The 17,755-nt window shown below is 43.8% G+C and overlaps 1 protein-coding gene across 1 annotated transcript; it reads right to left on the reverse strand.

Annotated features, from left to right (window-relative positions):
* Positions 1 to 11,609: 11,609 nt before the first annotated feature.
* Positions 11,610 to 12,623, reverse strand: LOC109193920 (uncharacterized mitochondrial protein AtMg00810-like). Its single transcript, XM_019344746.1, has one exon. The coding sequence runs from the start codon at positions 12,621 to 12,623 to the stop codon at positions 11,610 to 11,612; it is 1,014 nt and encodes a 337-aa protein (XP_019200291.1).
* Positions 12,624 to 17,755: the final 5,132 nt, after the last annotated feature.

A 17,755-nucleotide genomic window follows, 5' to 3' on the forward strand; every position in this document is an offset into this window, starting at 1 on the left:
TTGCGATCAAACATTATGATGAGCTGCGGTTCATCAGTCGGTTGCGATCGACCCCTCCGTGTTGCGATACGGGGCAGGGTGCTGCGGGGCCGTGTCAGAGCTATATGTGCTGAACCTCATGTATGGGCATGCGATTGGGCCTGTGGCGCCAATAAAGTGTGCTATGTGATGAGATATGGATGGTTTGATGATTACGAATGTTATGAAAGTGTGACCATAGGATACATGCTAGAAAACCGTATATGCTTGGTTATGACTATTGGCTGTGCTTATCTCTATCTGTCGAGTCCGTTCCCTGTGCTTGTGAATTATGTGACAGTTGACTGTGCTTATCCCTATCTGTCGAGTCTATTCCCCGTTTTAAAAGCTAGAGTCTCTTAGGATATATCTTCATGCTTCGAAATGGTTTTTCTTATATCTATATATATGCCTATATGTATTGTATTTCAACACGTTGGAGTGGGTTACCAGCATCTCTCGCTGAACAGATATATTTGGCTTTCAGGCACAGAGGAGTAGACACTGGAGCGCGCTAGAGTCTTGGAGCGTAGTAGTAGATAGTTTCCTTTCGGCCTGCGTGCCATGCTTATGCATTTACATTATTGAGGATATTAGTTAGTTAGCCTGTGCACCTGAGTTCTCTAGCTCAGGTGTGGCATAGCACCCCGTACTCTTTATATTATGTTTTGGGATTTAATGAGAATTTACCTTTATTATATAAGCTTCAAAAGTTTAAAAATTTCGGGGTGTTACAGTATATGCTTGTTGGGGGATTTGTTCCCCGTGATTCTTTTGACTCGGTATTTGGTCTTTTGACTTCCAGATGTTCTTTTGTGGAACTATTTGAGTGTCTTCTTGATGTTTCATATGTCTAGAACTATATGGTAGGAATCCATGTAGGTTTTGATGTCTTGAATCATGCTAAGTGTTCAACATTGTGTTTCGTTGAACCGTGATGAGTCTTGTGTGTTCTTCGGAACTACTTTCGGTTTACCCGTTTGATGAGCATGCTAGTTCGGTGTTTGAATGCTAGCCTGTGTGTTGTTTGTACCTTGTTATTGGTTGATGATAACTTGTGTTAATCATCGTTGTTGTTGTTGGGCTGTGACCCATTCCTTGATTGAGTATGGCTTCATATCTTCGTTGTGATCCGTTGATTGATTCCTGTTGAGGTGTGTTGTGTGTGTGGCTTTACCTGGATTGCATGATTAGTGGTATGGGACACTACTAGTTACCAAGGTATTGCAGTGGTCCTCGTGGTGGCCATGGCGTGATTATGGAGCTGTGGCCTTTGTGTAAGATTCATGTGTTTATTTCTGGGATAACATGTGTTATCCAGGGCATGTGTTGCCATGTGTGATCGGTACCCTCGTGTACTATGAAATCGGTGGTTCTGTTGGAGGGACTGTTGGAGGGGGAACGACGGTTCCCGGAGGAATAGGGTTGAACTTGGTGTATAGGGGTCCTGGAGGTAATGGTTGGTGTAACACCCCGTGTTACGACCCCTAAACCAAATTAATTAATTAACTACTCACCCTCAAAAGGGAATTAAAATCCATTAATTAGCTAAAGAGGGGTCCACCATAGTCCATGGACCCTTATCCATAAAACCAATCTCCTAGTCCTATAGGAAATAGAATTAGCAAACCAATACCACTTAGACCCTAATTAGGACTCTTAAATATATATAAATAGGGACATAGGAGGCACCTAGACCTTATACCACAATAATCTCTTACCACACAAGAAGTTCCAAGAATTTCCTTAGGAGAAATCAAGAAAGAAGAAATCTTAAAGAAAGACCCTTCATAGCCAAGGAAATTAATAAAGGCTAAGCGGTAACCCATGTCTCAACAAAACCTATTTTCTTCGCTATAATCTCCTTCTTTGGCCTCCATCTACATTCTTGTATCTTGATAAATTCTTCTATGTTACTTGTGTTATGTTCTTGATGATTGATAAGATAATCTATGTGCATTCTTGATAATCTTGATGATCTTGATATTGAAAAGAAGTTCTTGATATTGATGTGATAATCCTTGACAAATCTTGATATTTATTGATGTTAAAGATAAGTTATGATCTTGATGATTTGGGTGAGATTAGAGCCCTAGGATGGATTGCGAATTGTATTGTAATGTTCTTGATTTATATTTGGGTGGGAATTCGTATGTTCGGGTGTTGTTTATGTTTAGAAGTCGTGATAAGATGAGTTATACATGATTCTTGCTTTTGATCCATTAATTGACTACGTAGTGTCGTTAATTACGTTTAAAAGTGTCTAAGCATGGTTTCGGGTTCCACAAAGGATCCCGGGACGAATTTGTGATGAAAGAGTCAGTGGGGGGTAGGGGTACCTGCCATCTACCCGCTTCCCGAAGATCACCGCTGGGCAGCGGGTAGGCGCCGGGCAGGCATCCGCCCGCCGGCAACCCGCTGCCGGGCAGTGATCTCCGGCGGGTGATCCCCCACCCACCGGCTACCCGCTGGTCCGTTACCCACCCCGGGTCTCCAAATTCCCCATTTGATGTTCCCCGCTCGCCATGGTGTCCCAATGGACCCCGTTTGTCGTGCTTGAGTCTAGTTTGATATTTCGGGTACCGTTCATAGGTTAAATGAGTCTTAGGGATTACATGCTAATTGAATTGGTAACCCGTTGACCTAGGTGGAAGTTGTATGAACCTTTAGGACTATTCTTAGTATGTGAATGATCACACGTAAGTTTATTTATATGTCTTTCCCCTCCCAATATGCTATTACGTGCTCCTATGTGTGATGTGTTGCATGATCCCCCATTGTGGTTATAGGCCAATTGGGTGGTTCTCGGACTAAGGTTCGGAAGACGGCAGAAGGCTGAATGGATCGTTCCCGGACTAAGGTTCGAAAGTCGGTTGAAGACCGAATGGATTGTTCCCGGACAAAAGGTTTGGAAATAGCTGAAGGCCAAGTGGATTGTTCCTGAGCTAAGGCTCAGAAGTTGGCTGAAAGCCGAATTGATTCACTTCTTGGGCTGCGGTCCACATGGGCCTCGGTGCTATGACCCACCAACCTGGACGCGCCATGCGGTGTGTAGGGCCAATAAACCGAGGAAGGCTGTAGTCCACCGACCTGAATAATCAGGCGGTGTGTAGGGCTACGGCTGGTTGCGATCCACCGAGTGATGGGACAGCGGTGCGTAGGGCCGTAGTCTCCGAGGATCTTTGCCCACCGACTGAGTCTAGCTCAGCGGTGTGTCGGACTTGATCCGCTACGGTGTACCGACTGTACGCATCAACGGTGTGTAAGGTCGTAAGTCCCCCCTTGTAAAGGGGATCACAGTCCACCGACTGTGCGCGTCAGCGGTGTGTCGGATTGTGGTCTGACGTTGAGTTCGTCAGCGGTCCTCTATGGGTTGGTTGCGATCAACTCCCTTCATGCCGCGGTATGAGGTAGGGTGCTGCGGGGCCGTGTTAATGCTATACGCATTAACCCTCATGTTCGCGGCATGCGATTGGTCCCGTGGCGCCAGAGCAGTGTGATTGAGTGTCACAATCGACGATTGAATGATGATTGGATGATGATTAGAATGATGATTAATGTGGGCATAGACTGTGACTTTAGTTGCGTATTCTTTATGATGATTCTACTTAACTGTTATCTCTAATTATTGTGCTTACCCCTATTTGCTGAGTCCATTCCTGGTTTTTAAATTAGTGTCTCTTAAGTGCATATCTTCCTGCTTCGAAATGATTTTCGTATATCTATATATACATACATATATATATATATATATATATATATATATATATATATATATATATATATATATATATATATATATATATAGATATATAATATATAATATATTTCAACATGTTGGAGTGGGTTACCCGCATCTCTCGCTGAACAGATATATTTGGCTTTCAGGCACAGAGGAGTAGACATCGAAGCGCGCTAGAGATCTGAAGCGTAGTGTAGCTAGTTTCCCCTTTTCGGCTTGCGTGCCATGCTTATGTACTGACTTTACTTTGAGGATTTTAGTTAGTTGCATGTGCACCTGAGCTCCCTAACTCAGGTGTGGCATATCACCCCGTACTCCTATGCTTACTTTTGGGACTTAATAAGAAATTACCTTTGTTATATAAGTTTTAAAAGTTTCAAATTTTCGGGGTGTTACAGTTGGTATCAGAGCCTAAGTTTGATCCAGGGATAAGACTCTTAAGGACCTTAGGACATTACACTGGAACTCTAGGTATTTAGGAACATAGGACTCAGGAATCTTAGGACGCGCGGTGAGATTGTGAAGCCTACACTTAACCTCCCCTCACCTTAATCCCTCCCTAATTTAAAGAACTCCCCTTCACTTATCACACCAAGGTAAAAGTACAACTCTCTAAATCATTATAAACATTGGCTCTATAGATCGAGCGACATGGCACCAAACAGAATACAATCAAGGACTCCGGAACCCGCCACACACGACCCCTGACTCAAACCCTACAACAACTCACCCAGGTCGCCCAAGCACTAAGCGGCTTAGCCTCCGCAACAACAGGCCACCACCCCCTCCACCAAATACAAACGCAGAAGTCGCCCGACAAGTTTCAAACCATCGGCCACCCACGTTCTCGGGGGAAGAAGACCCCGCCACCCTCAAAGAATGGATACGGACCTTCGACAAGATTCTGAGGTTGGTGGAATGCCTGGAAGAACGACGTGTAGAGATAGCCTCGTTCTACTTCAGACACGAGGCAGACCTTTGGTGGATCCACGAAGGGCCCACTTACAGACAAGAACCAAGATTCGACTGGGAAAACCTGAAAACACGCCTGCGAGAACGATTCTACCCGACACATGTAAAGGCTTCCATGCACGAAGAGTTCCTCCACCTAAAACAAGGAACAACTACCATCACGGAATTCCATAAATGATTCTTCGAACTGGCACGCTTCGCGCCAGAGCTAGTCCCCATGGAATCAACCAAAATAGAAAGGTTTATATCGGGTCTCAACTTCGAAGCCCGAAAAGCACTAATAGTAAGCGGACCCCGGACCCTCAACGAAGATTACTCTTGTGCCGCCAATCTCTACCGAATCCAATTGCTACAACGTGGGGTTCAAGATCAGATTCGAAAGAGGAACACAGGAGGAGGGGCACCACCAATGAAAAGAACGAGAGCCGACATCAACACAAGGCCAAGCAACCCCACTGGACAGAGGCCACCCCCAAGAAACAACGAAGCTAATACAGGATGCTTCCCTTACCCAAAAGGCCACCAAAACCATAGGGGCAGGGACTGCATGGGGAATCCCTTACGATGCTTCAACTGTGGGAAAGAAGGGCACAAAGCCTTCTACTGCACTCAACCCTCGAGCTCACGCCCTATGGCCACAGGGCAACGCGGAGGCGCAAACAATCAAGGAAATTACAGTGCCCCCGGAAAAATATTCGTCATGAGACGCACGCAAGCCGAACTCGAGGACGAAGGCAACCCCGACGAAGGAAACATGGCCCCAGAAGACGAAGATCATGCAAATCCACCAGAAGAAAACCAAGGAGATAAGTTCTGTTTAGGATAAACTGAAGAACTCCCTGTAACCACCCTCGTAGTAAAATTACTTGTTTAGCTTAGCCACTTCGGAATTATTATAAATAATATCAAAATAACTTAGCATAAGGAGAGACTACCCACAACAACAAAAAAAAAAAAAAAAAAAGGGGGAACCAAACCAATCTTCTACCACTAGAAGACAAAACAAGGAAAAAGACAAAGAGTACACAACAAAAAAAATCTATGTTACCAATGGGAATTAAACCTTAGGTTCCCCACTTATAAACCCAAGTACCAAACCACTAAGCCATGAGTGTTTCTTGAAACCTTAAGGGAACAAAACCCTTCTTAAGCCGCTATAAGTCCCTAGAAACCCCAAAACCCCCAAATCAAAAACCCTTCTCCTTCTTCTTCTTCCTCTCTCTCTCTCTCTCCCTCTTCCTCCCCCACTCATTCTGCTGCCACGCCACAACCACCCCATCACCCCAACAAACCACCCCATCAACCGCCGCCACCGACCGAACCCCCGGCGACCACCCAAACAGCGCCCACCGCCGTCACCCCGGAAGCAGCCCGCAACGCCACCACCGCCAGTCGACCACCCGAGCCTCCCCCGCTGCCACACACCACCACCACCGCATAACTCAAGCTCCACCTTGGACCACCATACCTCGCCGAGCATCCCCGCCGCCTCGCCAAGATGAACCACGCCGAGAGCCGTCGTCCTCGGAGAAGCCTTACCACCGGAACCCTCGCCAAAATCTCGCCGAAGCTCGCCGAAAAGTTCACCGGAAAATGCTAAAGAATGCCGAAAAAGCCCCTCAGAATCCGAACCCCGGATTGGAACGACGCCGATTACACGGTGATCGGAGGTAAAGCCCTCAAACCCGACCAATTCTCTCCGGAGTTGGTCGATATGCTTAAATTTCAAGGACTCTTGGACACGTACCTCACCATTAAAGGGGACACATACCTCGAATTGGTGAGAGAGTTCTATCATCATTTGGTAGTCGTTAAGAAGGGCGATAAACTAGAAATCACCGCTAAAGTCCGAGGCAATGAAATCATACTTTCCGAAGGACGCTTGGCCAAACTCTTAAAACTGACCACCACGGGTGTGTCAGACTACGACCGGAAAGGATGGATTGGTACCCAAAACATGGGGTACAAGGACTACCTCGGGTACCTACTCGGGAGAGAAGAAGGTTTCACCTCGGCACTCGGCCGAACAGGAAATGGTTGACCGCAGAGCAAAAGATTCTAGTCATGATAGTAACTGATAGCCTGTTGCCCACAAATAACAAGAGCAAAGATGTAGGAAGCTTAGAATGCACTTTTGCTTACCTCCTAAAACACAAAATCAAGTTCAACCTACCGGCCCTTATATTGAAACACATGGAGTTTTGCAAGACTAGCAACCGGCTTAGCCTACCCTACGGGATGATCCTAAGTTGGATCATGGAGAAAAAGGGAGTAGACCTGAGCCACACTGAGGTCATGACCGCAAACGGAATGGTTTCCAATGCCCAGAATCTCCGTCGCAATGATATCTACTGCATCGAAGGGGGACAATACATCACCCTCGACGAAGTTTGCCTTAAACCTGAAGAGGAACGGAGGGAGTTGGTTGATCGACTAGATATCTCCAACAAGAAGTTTAAATGGGCAATGCAATAATGTGGGGGAAATGAGGAACAAGAGGAGGATAGCGAGCCCGAACCACCGGCTCCCACACAAGCAAGGAGAAACCCGGGAGGCCAAAACGAAGAAACCACCAACGAGCGCATCCTCGCACAACTCACCCGACAGAACCAAATCATGGATGAAGGGTTCTCAGCCCTAATTCACGCAACACGCGCCTTTGATCAAAGGGTGGCAGCAATCGAGACCATCTTGGGCACTCACGGGGCATCCAGTTTGGGAGCAGGAAACCAAGGTAGACTCAAACTCTCCAACCACCACTTCACCAGAAATCCAGTCTACCCCAGCAAAGACAACGCGCAGGGCCACACTTCCTAATCGGGAGGCCAAAATACGCGACGTCTAGGGGTGAAAGAATGGATCCACACACCGGCTTCGGGGATGAAGCCTCTTGTAAGGGGGGGGGGGGGAGAGTGTAACACCCCGTGTTACGACCCCTAAACAAAATTAATTAATTAACTACTCACCCTCAAAAGGGAATTAAAATCCATTAATTAGCTAAAGAGGGGTCCACCATAGTCCAAGGACCCTTATCCATAAAACCAATCCCCTAGTCCTATAGGAAATAGAATTAGCAAACCCATACCACTTAGTCCCTAATTAGCACTCTTAAATATATATAAATAGGGACATAAGAGGCACCTAGACCTTACACCACAATAATCTCTCACCACACAAGAAGTTCTAAGAATTCCCTTAGGAGAAATCAAGAAAGAAGAAATCTTAAAGAAATACCCTTCATAGCCAAGGAAATTAATTAAGGCTAAGAGGTAACCCATTTCTCAACAAAGCCTATTTTCTTCGTTATAATATCCTTCTTTGGCCTCTCTCTACATTCTTGTATCTTGATAAATTCTTCTATGTTACTTGTGTTATGTTCTTGATGATTGATAAGATGATCTATGTGCATTCTTGATAATCTTGATGATCTTGATGTTGAACAGAAGTTCTTGATATTGATGTGATAATCCTTGACAACTCTTGATATTTATTGATGTTAAAGATAAGTTATGATCTTGATGATTTGGGTGGGATTAGAGCCCTAGGATGGATTGGGAATTTGTATTGTAATGTTCTTGATTTATATTTGGGTGGAAATTCGCATGTTCGGGTGTTGTTTATGTTTAGAAGTCATGATAGGATGTGTCGTTATACATGATTTTTGCTTTTGATCCATTAATTGACTACGTAGTGTCGTTAATTACGTTTAAAAGTGTCTAAGCACGGTTTCAGGTTCCACAAAGGATCCCAGGACGAATTTGTGATGAAAGAGTCAGTGGGGGGTAGGTGTACCCGCCACCTACCCGTGGCCCGAAGATCACCGCCTGGCAGCGGGCAGGCGCCGGGCAGGCGTCCACCCACCGGCAACCCGCTGCCGGGCAGTGATCTCCGGCGGGTGATCCCCCACCCACCGGCTACCCGCTGGTCCGTTACCCACCCCGGGTCTCCAGCTTCCCCGCTTGAAGTTCCCCGCTCCCCATGGTGTCCCAACGGACCCCGTTTATCGTGCTTGAGTCTAGTTTGATATTTTGGGTACAGTTCGTAGGTTAAATGAGTCTTAGGGATTGCATGCTAGTTGAATTGGTAACCCGTTGACCTAGGTAGAAGTTGTATGAACCTTTAGGACTATTCTTAGTATGTGAATGATCACACGTAAGTTTATTTATATGTCTTTCCCCTCCCGATATGCTCTTACGTGCTCCTATGTGTTATGTGTTGCATGATCCCCCATTGTGGTTATAGGCCAATTGGGTGGTTCCCGGACTAAGGTTCGGAAGACGGCTGAAGGCCGAATGGATCGTTCCCGAACTAAGGTTCGGAAGTCGGTTGAAGACCGAATGGATTGTTCCTGAACTAAAGGTTCAGAAGTGGCTGAAAGCCAAATGGATTGTTCCTGAGCTAAGGCTCAGAAGTTGGCTGAAGGCCGAATTGATTCACCTCTTGGGCTGCGTTCCACATGGGCCTCGGTGCTATGACCCACCGACCTGGACGCGCCAGGCGGTGTGTAGGGCCAATAAACCGAGGAAGGCTGTAGTCCACCGACCTGAGTAATTAGGCGGTGTGTAGGGTTACGGCTGGCTACGATCCACCGAGTGATGGGACAGCGGTGTGTAGGGCCGTAGCCTCCGAGGATCTTTGCCCACCGACTGAGTCTAGCTCAGCGGTGTATCGGGCTTGATCCGCTACGGTCCACCGACTGTACGCATCAACGGTGTGTAGGGTCGTAAGTCCCCCCTTGTAAAGGGGATCACGGTCCACCGACTGTGCGCGTCAGCGGTGTGTCGGATTGTGGTCCGACGTTGAGTTCGTCAGCGGTCCTCTATGGGTTGGTTGCGATCAACTCCCTTCATGCCGCGGTATGAGGTAGGGTGCTGCGGGGCCGTGTTAATGCTATACGCATTAACCCTCATGTTCGGGGCATGCGATTGGTCCCGTGGCGCCAGAGCAGTGTGATTATGTGTCACAATTGACGATTGAATGATGATTGAATGATGATTGGATGATGATTAGAATGATGATTAATATGGGCATAGACTGTGACTTTAGTTGCGTATTCTTTATGATGATTCTACTTAACTGTTATCTCTAATTATTGTGCTTACCCTTATTTGCTGAGTCCATTCCTGGTTTTTAAATTAGTGTCTCTTAAGTGCATATCTTCCTGCTTCAAAATGATTTTCGTATATCTATATATATATCTATCTATAATATATTTCAACACGTTGGAGTGGGTTACCACCATCTCTCGCTGAACAGATATATTTGGCTTTCAGACACAGAGGAGTAGACACAGGAGCGCGCTAGAGATCTGAAGCGTAGTGTAGCTAGTTTCCTCTTTTCAGCCTGCGTGCCATGCTTATGTACTGACTTTACTTTGGGGATTTTAGTTAGTTGCCTGTGCACCTGAGCTCCCTAACTCAGGTGTGGCATAGCACCCCGTACTCCTATGCTTACTTTTGGGACTTAATAAGAAATTACCTTTGTTATATAAGTTTTAAAAGTTTCAAATTTTCGGGGTGTTACAGTTGGAACTAGATATAAGGTTGGGGGTAGCCATAAGGTTGGAACCGGGCATAAGGAATGCATATCAACTCGTGATGGGTGATGTCACGAGGGCTTGTGTAGCCGTTGTCGTGAGTTCTCTTCTTGTGACGTGTGTAGTCACAAAGGCATGTGTTGCCTTTGCATGTGTCGCCGTTTGTTGTGTCTTTATTCCTTTGAGTGATGCATGTCGGGTAGTAATATATTGTGTGATGATAGATTGTACCTTGAGACTTCTTGTGAGTCGTTGTTGTTCTTTGTAGTCTTGGGATGTGTTCCCGTGTTCTTGTTGAGAGTGTTTGAGTCTTGTGTTGACTATTACTCTTGGTTTTGGACTTATATATATGTATTCCGTTTCAAAAATGATTTTACAAACTTATATCTTATCTATGTATGATATTTCACATGTATTGGTGGGTTACCAGCATTATTCACTGACTGGGCATCGTCCCATGTTTTATATGCTTCTTTCAGGTAATGCTTAGACGAGTGCTCGGTCTAGTGCCAGCTAGCATAGTTTCCCCTTTATGTTTTGTGTCCTGTGAGCTAATATAGACGTAGTACTCGGTTGGATGGTTGTAGGTTTTAAACAATGCAGATTTAGCCTGTGCGTTCACCCCTGGGTGAGCGTGGCATAGCACCCCGTTCCCTCGTTTTATATATATCTTCTCTTTCAGTCTTCCGCTGTGTTTAGTGTTTTGGTTTAAGTTATCTGCATGTTTTAAGGTTTTAAATAGCATGGTTTTAGGAGGTGTTACAGTACGAGATTGACTAATTGATTTATTTTTTTCTATGAATATTGATTGATTCCTTATGTACTAAGTCTACTCTATTATTATGAAGAATAGATCAATTTCAGTGATATTTCTTAGAGCATACAATAGCTTTTGATAACACATTGAGCAACACGGGTTTTCTTTAGCTAGCTTGGCATTGTGCTGTTGGTGAAAACATTAGAGATTCAATAAACCTCAAAGTTTCAAATTGCAAATTTTAAAATACTTTATTATATAAAATGTTTTGTCATTTAACACTCTTAGTCATTATTTTTATCACATATCAAAATTTTCAAATCTTTATGTTTTAACTGGTTTACAACCTCTGTAAGTATTGGTATTGTCATTTATTTGTTTAATATGTTTTTTTTTTGTACTGGCATCATCAGAGACTAATTAATCTACTAACATTCATGAAGACGAGAACTGTATAACTGTATTAGATGAAAAATTACTACAACTGTACAAACTGAGGGAATATATACAAGAGAGAATCGTTGGGAGACTAAGGATATGAAGTCATAATGTGACTCAAATACATAGAGTCCTAATACTCCCCCTCAAGCACATGGTATATTGGTAACATGTAGTTGTCTGTAAGAAAAGAAAAATCTGGGACTAGGTAAAGCTTTTGTAAATATGTCACCAAGTTGATCTTTTGTTGAGATAAAATTAACGTGAATGTCTCCAGAAGCAACTCTATCTCGAACAAAGTGATAGTCAATTTCCACGTGCTTGGTACGGGCATGAAAGAAGGGATTTGCACACATATACGTAGCACCAAGGTTATTACACCACAACTTAGGAACAAAGATACCTGTCACCTTGATTTCACGCAGCAACGAGACTATCCAGATTAGCTCAGCACAGACATCTGCTAGAGCTTTATATTCTACTTCACTAGAAGACCTAGCAACAGTTCTTTGTTTCTTACAGACCCAAGACACAAGATTGGAACCAAGAAACAGAGCAAAATCACTAGTAGATTTTTGGTCTTCCAGACAGCCAACCCAATTAGAATCAGAGAATGCATGATGTTCTTTTCCGTCTTCCAGACAGCCAACCCAATTAGAATTAGAGAATGCATGAAGTTCTCTTGAGAGTGACTTTCTGATACGTAGACCAAAACTGACAGTTCCCTTAACATACCTTAAGACCCGTTTTAGTTGCTCCCAATGTGAAACTATAGGGGCATGCATGTGTTGACATAGTTGATTGACTGCAAAGGAGAGGTCGGGATGGGTAATAGTTAGATACTGCAGCGCCCCAGCTAGACTCCTGTATTGCGTAGGATCATCATACAAGTCTGCATTAAATGGAACAGTTTTTGAAATAGAGATAGGCATGGACAACTCTTTGCACTCTGCCATTCCAGCGCGTTTCAAGATATCATTCATATATCTCTGTTGCGAAAGTAGAATTCCATCATCACATTTAATAGTCTCAATCCCAAGAAAGAAATCAGGTTCATCAAGATCTCTAATCTTAAAAGCAGTAGATAATTTAGACATCAATTGAGCAACTAGATCCTGATCACTCCCTATCACTAGTATATCATCAATATAAACCAACATATATACATAAGCAAAATCATGTGAGTAATAAAAGAATGACACGTGTATTTTTTATGCTTGGAACCTAATAGATAGTAAAAAAAAAAAAGAAAAAGAAAAAAAAAGGAAGGTGTGTAGGCGGTTAAACCATGCTCTAGGAGCCTGTTTTAAGCCATACAGGGAACATTTCAACAAACGTGATCGGGATATTGAGCATCAATATAACCAGGCAACTGTTTCATATAGACAGTTTCAGACAGATTTCCATTTAAAAAAAGGCATTAGGGACATCAAGTTGTCTAATAACCCAACCAAAGGATAAAGCCAAGGATAGAAGTAACCTGACAGTAGTGAGCTTTACCACCTGGCTGAATGTATCAAAGAAATCCTATCCAGGTACCTAATTGAACCCTTTTGCTACTAATCTTGCCTTGTGTCTCTCAATTGCGTCATCAGCCTTTCGTTTAGTGTGAAATACCCATTTACACCCAATAATTTTCATACCTTCCGGAGAAGGTACAAGACACCACGTCTGATTCTATAGAAGGGTATTAAATTCTTGGTCCATAGCCTGACGTCATTCTGGATATTTAACTGCCTGAGTGTAACAAGTGGGATCCGTAGTAAGACAAACCTGTGCAGTTAAAGCTGATAGAGGAGCTTGAGACTGACTACGAGTGCTCATCGCGTGAGTCCGGGTGGTGGACCATTAGGACATTTTATGACGATTGTACGGTCTCAAATACGGATAAGATAGACACCCAAAGACACAAAGAAAAGAATATGACGGAGGGGATTTGTGTAACATTAAATGAGGACATGAGTTATTTAACAAAGTAGATGGCATTCTATTGATTGAATAAACGACAGTCTCAAAAGTAATCCCAGAATTTATATGGAACAGACGCACGAGCCAAGAGAGTTAAACCTTTTTCAACTATGTGTCTATGTTTTCGTTCAACATGACCATTTTGTTCATGAGTGTAGGCACTAGACTGTGACAACCCAAAATTTAATTTTATAAATTCAGTTTTAAGAAATTCCAAAATAGCCATTTTTCACTCTATAAAAATTTTTGTGATGAAATCGGTGTTTGTATAAATTATTTTGAGTCACGTTTAAATAAATTCAACACCAAGACATGATTTAGATCTAAAATCCTAAATTTTCGGGTACATTGCGTACCAAGTTTTGAACTGAAAAATCGTTCTGAGTGAAATCGGGAGAAATCTGAGAAAGCCTAAAGCAAGTGTTTATCTAGAAGTCATTTTTGGGAAATTCATTTTAACCCCAAAACTATTTTAAATCTTGGTTCTAGACCATGGTTCATGAAGCATGGTGGACCACAAGCATACAAGCACTGTCTGATGTTTTCTTGAACCAATCAAGAATCTACTCTTTATCATCAACCAATCATAAGGAGATCTCCTAGGGTTTTGTATCCTATAAAACCCACCTTATTCACTCCTTAGCTCCCTTATCTCAAACCTTGCCTCTCCAAGTTGTCTGATAAGAAAACATTCACAGTAAGTATCTCCCTTTCATTTCTTCACTTTGCTGTTTCCCTAGCTTCCCCATCTCTGAAGTTCTTAGGCCTAGTGTTGTGGTTGCTTGGGTGTTTAGGTGGTGAAAGAAGTGGAGTTCCTTGAAAGGAGAGGATGCTGAGATCCACTCTAGGCGAAGAGGCTACAAAGGTATAACCCTATGGACTCCCAAAGCTTATTTTTTAAACACTGTGAAGTCTTTTTTTTTTTTTTTGAAATGAGTAGAAATGATAGAATATTGTTGTGTTTGAACTAGTAAGTGATCTATTGCTGATATTTGATGTGTTGTTGATGATTTGGGAGTGTTTGGTTGCCTGAAATGTCATTACAAGTGAAGAAGAATCTCATTGGTGCACAAAACAGTGTGCACCAGATGAGACACAGGACTAGCCAACGGCCCTAAGAAGGAGCCGTTGGCAAGCCCCGTGGAAGAGCGGCTCTAGGGCACGGCTCTAGGCTAGAGCCGTGGCCCTAGGCCGCCGCTTGGCGGTTCCAGGCGGCAGGGCTCCTCAAGCCCCGCCACAAGCCCCGCTAGGCAAGAGCTGTGCAGTGGCTGGGCCCTTGTGGCTCAGCTACGTGTCATTTCGGACCGGGACTCGCGGGCCCTTGAGGCTCAGACACTCGGGCCATCACTGTAAAGATTATGAACAAGTGATTTATTAATGAAACCACATGCAGCTATAAATAGCTCTACAAATGAGAAAAGATAGCTATCAGTTACAACAACTAGCCTAATAACTATTATACAGGAACTAGACTAGGACTAAATATAATAACATAAGATATCAGTCACACATATCTTTAACACGCCCCCACAAGATTGAGGGTCCGTTGGAGACTCCAATCTTGGAACGAAACTGAAGAAACAAGGACCGGCCCAAGGGTTTGGTAAGGAAGTCAGCTAGCTGATCTTTGGAAGGGATGTACCTAACAACTAGTGAACCATTAGCAACCAAGTCACGAACGAAGAAGTAATCAAGGGCCAGATGCTTCATACACGAATGGAACACTGGGTTTTTGCGCACATAGGTTGCGCCAAGATTATCGCAAAACAAAAGAGGAGGCCTCACTAGCTGCAACTGAAGCTCATTGAGCAAATTCCTTACCCATAAGACTTCTGCAGCAGCATTTGCCAAGGCTCGGTACTCGGACTCCGTGGACGAGCGCGACACAGACTTTTGGCGAGCGGACTTCCAAGATATGAGATTGGAACCGAGATACACTAAGTATGCAGTGGTGGAGCGACCATCAGTAGTGCAACTTCCCCAATCAGCATCCGTATAACCAAAACTGAGTGACATCAACCGGTGTTGAACCAGACGGTACAGGTAGCAATTTGTCTGAGGTAGCTAGTGGTGTTGCAATAGTCTTTGCACCATCCATCTTAAACGGAACTAGAATATCAGTGATGTACTGACTTTGAGTCAGAAACAATTCAGTTGACGATGGAATAACCTCAATGCCCAAAAGATGATGTAAGGAGCCAAGGTCCTTGAGAGAAAAACGAGCTGACAGAGCGTCAATAAAGCGATTAAGCCAAGCAACATCATTACCTGTTAAGATAATATCATCCACATACACCAGGAAATAAAAGACGACATTATTAGCAGAGTAAACAAATAAAGAAGCATATGCTTGTGACTTCACAAAGCAACACTGTAACAAGAACTGCGATAGTTCCAAGTACCAAGCCCTCGGTGCCTGCTTAAGACCATATAGAGCTTTAGTCGGCTTGCAAACATGGGATGGAAACGAAGGATCCACAAACCCCTGTGACTGCTCCATGAACACCTCTTCATGCAACGTCCCATGAAGAAACGCATTATTGATATCTAATTGGCGCAACGTCCAGTGGTTACTCAGGGCAATCGTCAAAACCACACAAATGGTTACCGGTTTCATAACCGGGCTATACGTCTCAAAATAGTCTCGGCCAGCAGTCTGGAGGAACCATTTGGCAACTAGCCGCGCCTTGTACCTGTCAACCGACCCATCCGGTTTGCGCTTGACACTATAAACCCACTTGCTGCCAATTGGGACAGCTGCTCCGCGGGGAACCAATTGCCACGTTTTGTTACGCTGGAGCACTGCAAACTCCTCATCCATCGCTTTCCTCCACCGAGCATCTTTAAGAGCCTGGACGATGGTGGTAGGTTCTAAAGTGGGAGGCTAGGGATGTGACGTGACTTGGTTAATGACATAATCAGAATACCTAGGATTAGGGCGACGTTCCCGGGTGGAACGACGAACATTACTCAATGGTTGAGACGTGTCGGAGGTTGAAACAAGTTGTGAGTCAGACACGGACTGAGCTGCATGTTGGCCAGTTTCTAGAATAGTGAGAGACGACGAATTGGACGCAGCTGACGGTGACGGAGTTAGGACTGGTGTTGGAACTGGTGTTGGAACGGGTGTTGGAACTGGTGTTGGAACTGGAGCTGGAACACCCATGATCTCTGCCTGTGTAGACAAATGAGACGACCTGTACAAAATATTGCTTGATTCTGAACCATGGGAATCATAAGGTAAGCTGTTAGACGAGTTTTGCAAATCGTTATAAGGAAACACATGGGGCACAAATCTAACATGCCTAGATACATAAATACGATTGGAACCAAGATCCAGACATTTATAATCAGACTGAGTGCTGGAGTAGCCAAGAAAGACACACGGGCGTGATTTTGGTTGAATTTTCTTAGCGTTGTAGGGGCGTAACCACGGAAAACACAGGCAGCCAAAGGGTTACAACTTATCATAGTTAGGGAACTAATGAAACAAAATATAAAGTGGAGATTTATTACCTAAGACCGGTGTTGGAAGCCAGTTAATAAGATAGACGGCCGTCTGAAAAGAAAAGGTCCAGTACGAGGACGGCAGGGACGCAGTTTGAAGAAGAGACAAGCCAGTTTCGACGACATGCCTGTGTCGGCGCTCTGCAACACCATTATGCTCAGGAGTACGTGGTGGGGTGGTAAAATGAGAAATACCATGATCATTTAGAAATGGTACAAGTTTCATAAACTCTCCCCCATTATCTGAGTAAACAGAAATAATCGAAAGACTAAAAAAATTTTCCACTAATCTTTTGAACTGAGTAAAAATGGAAAACACATCTGACTTACGCTTCATAGGGTATAGCCAAATGTATTTTGAAAAATGATCGACAAAGATTACATAATAGTGGAATTCATCAATAGATTTTTTTAGTTGGCCCCCACACATCAGTATAGATTAATTGCAGCGGTTTAGTACTAACTAGAGTATTTTTTGCCAAGGGAAATTGATGACTTTTATGCATATTGCAGGACGAACAATAAAATTGTTGAAGAGATGACATAGAAACTGGAACATTACAGCGTTGTAACTCAAGTTGCAACACCTTATTAGACGAATGGCCAAGCTGTTGGTAACACTGAGACAAACGCGACATTTGTGTAGTGTGTACTGATGGGTTAGAAGCAACCGGACCATAGTAAACACCATCATTGTTCACTCCCGTAGTAGAGAAATCCCCGTTCGAAGATCCTTGACAATAAAGTGGGAATCAAAAAATTCAACAGACACGCGATTAGTCTTGCATAGTTGGGATATAAACACTAAGTTTGTGTG

This window comes from Ipomoea nil, unplaced genomic scaffold, assembly GCF_001879475.1.
Source record: "Ipomoea nil cultivar Tokyo-kokei standard unplaced genomic scaffold, Asagao_1.1 scaffold1932, whole genome shotgun sequence".
NCBI classification, from domain to species: domain Eukaryota; kingdom Viridiplantae; phylum Streptophyta; class Magnoliopsida; order Solanales; family Convolvulaceae; genus Ipomoea; species Ipomoea nil.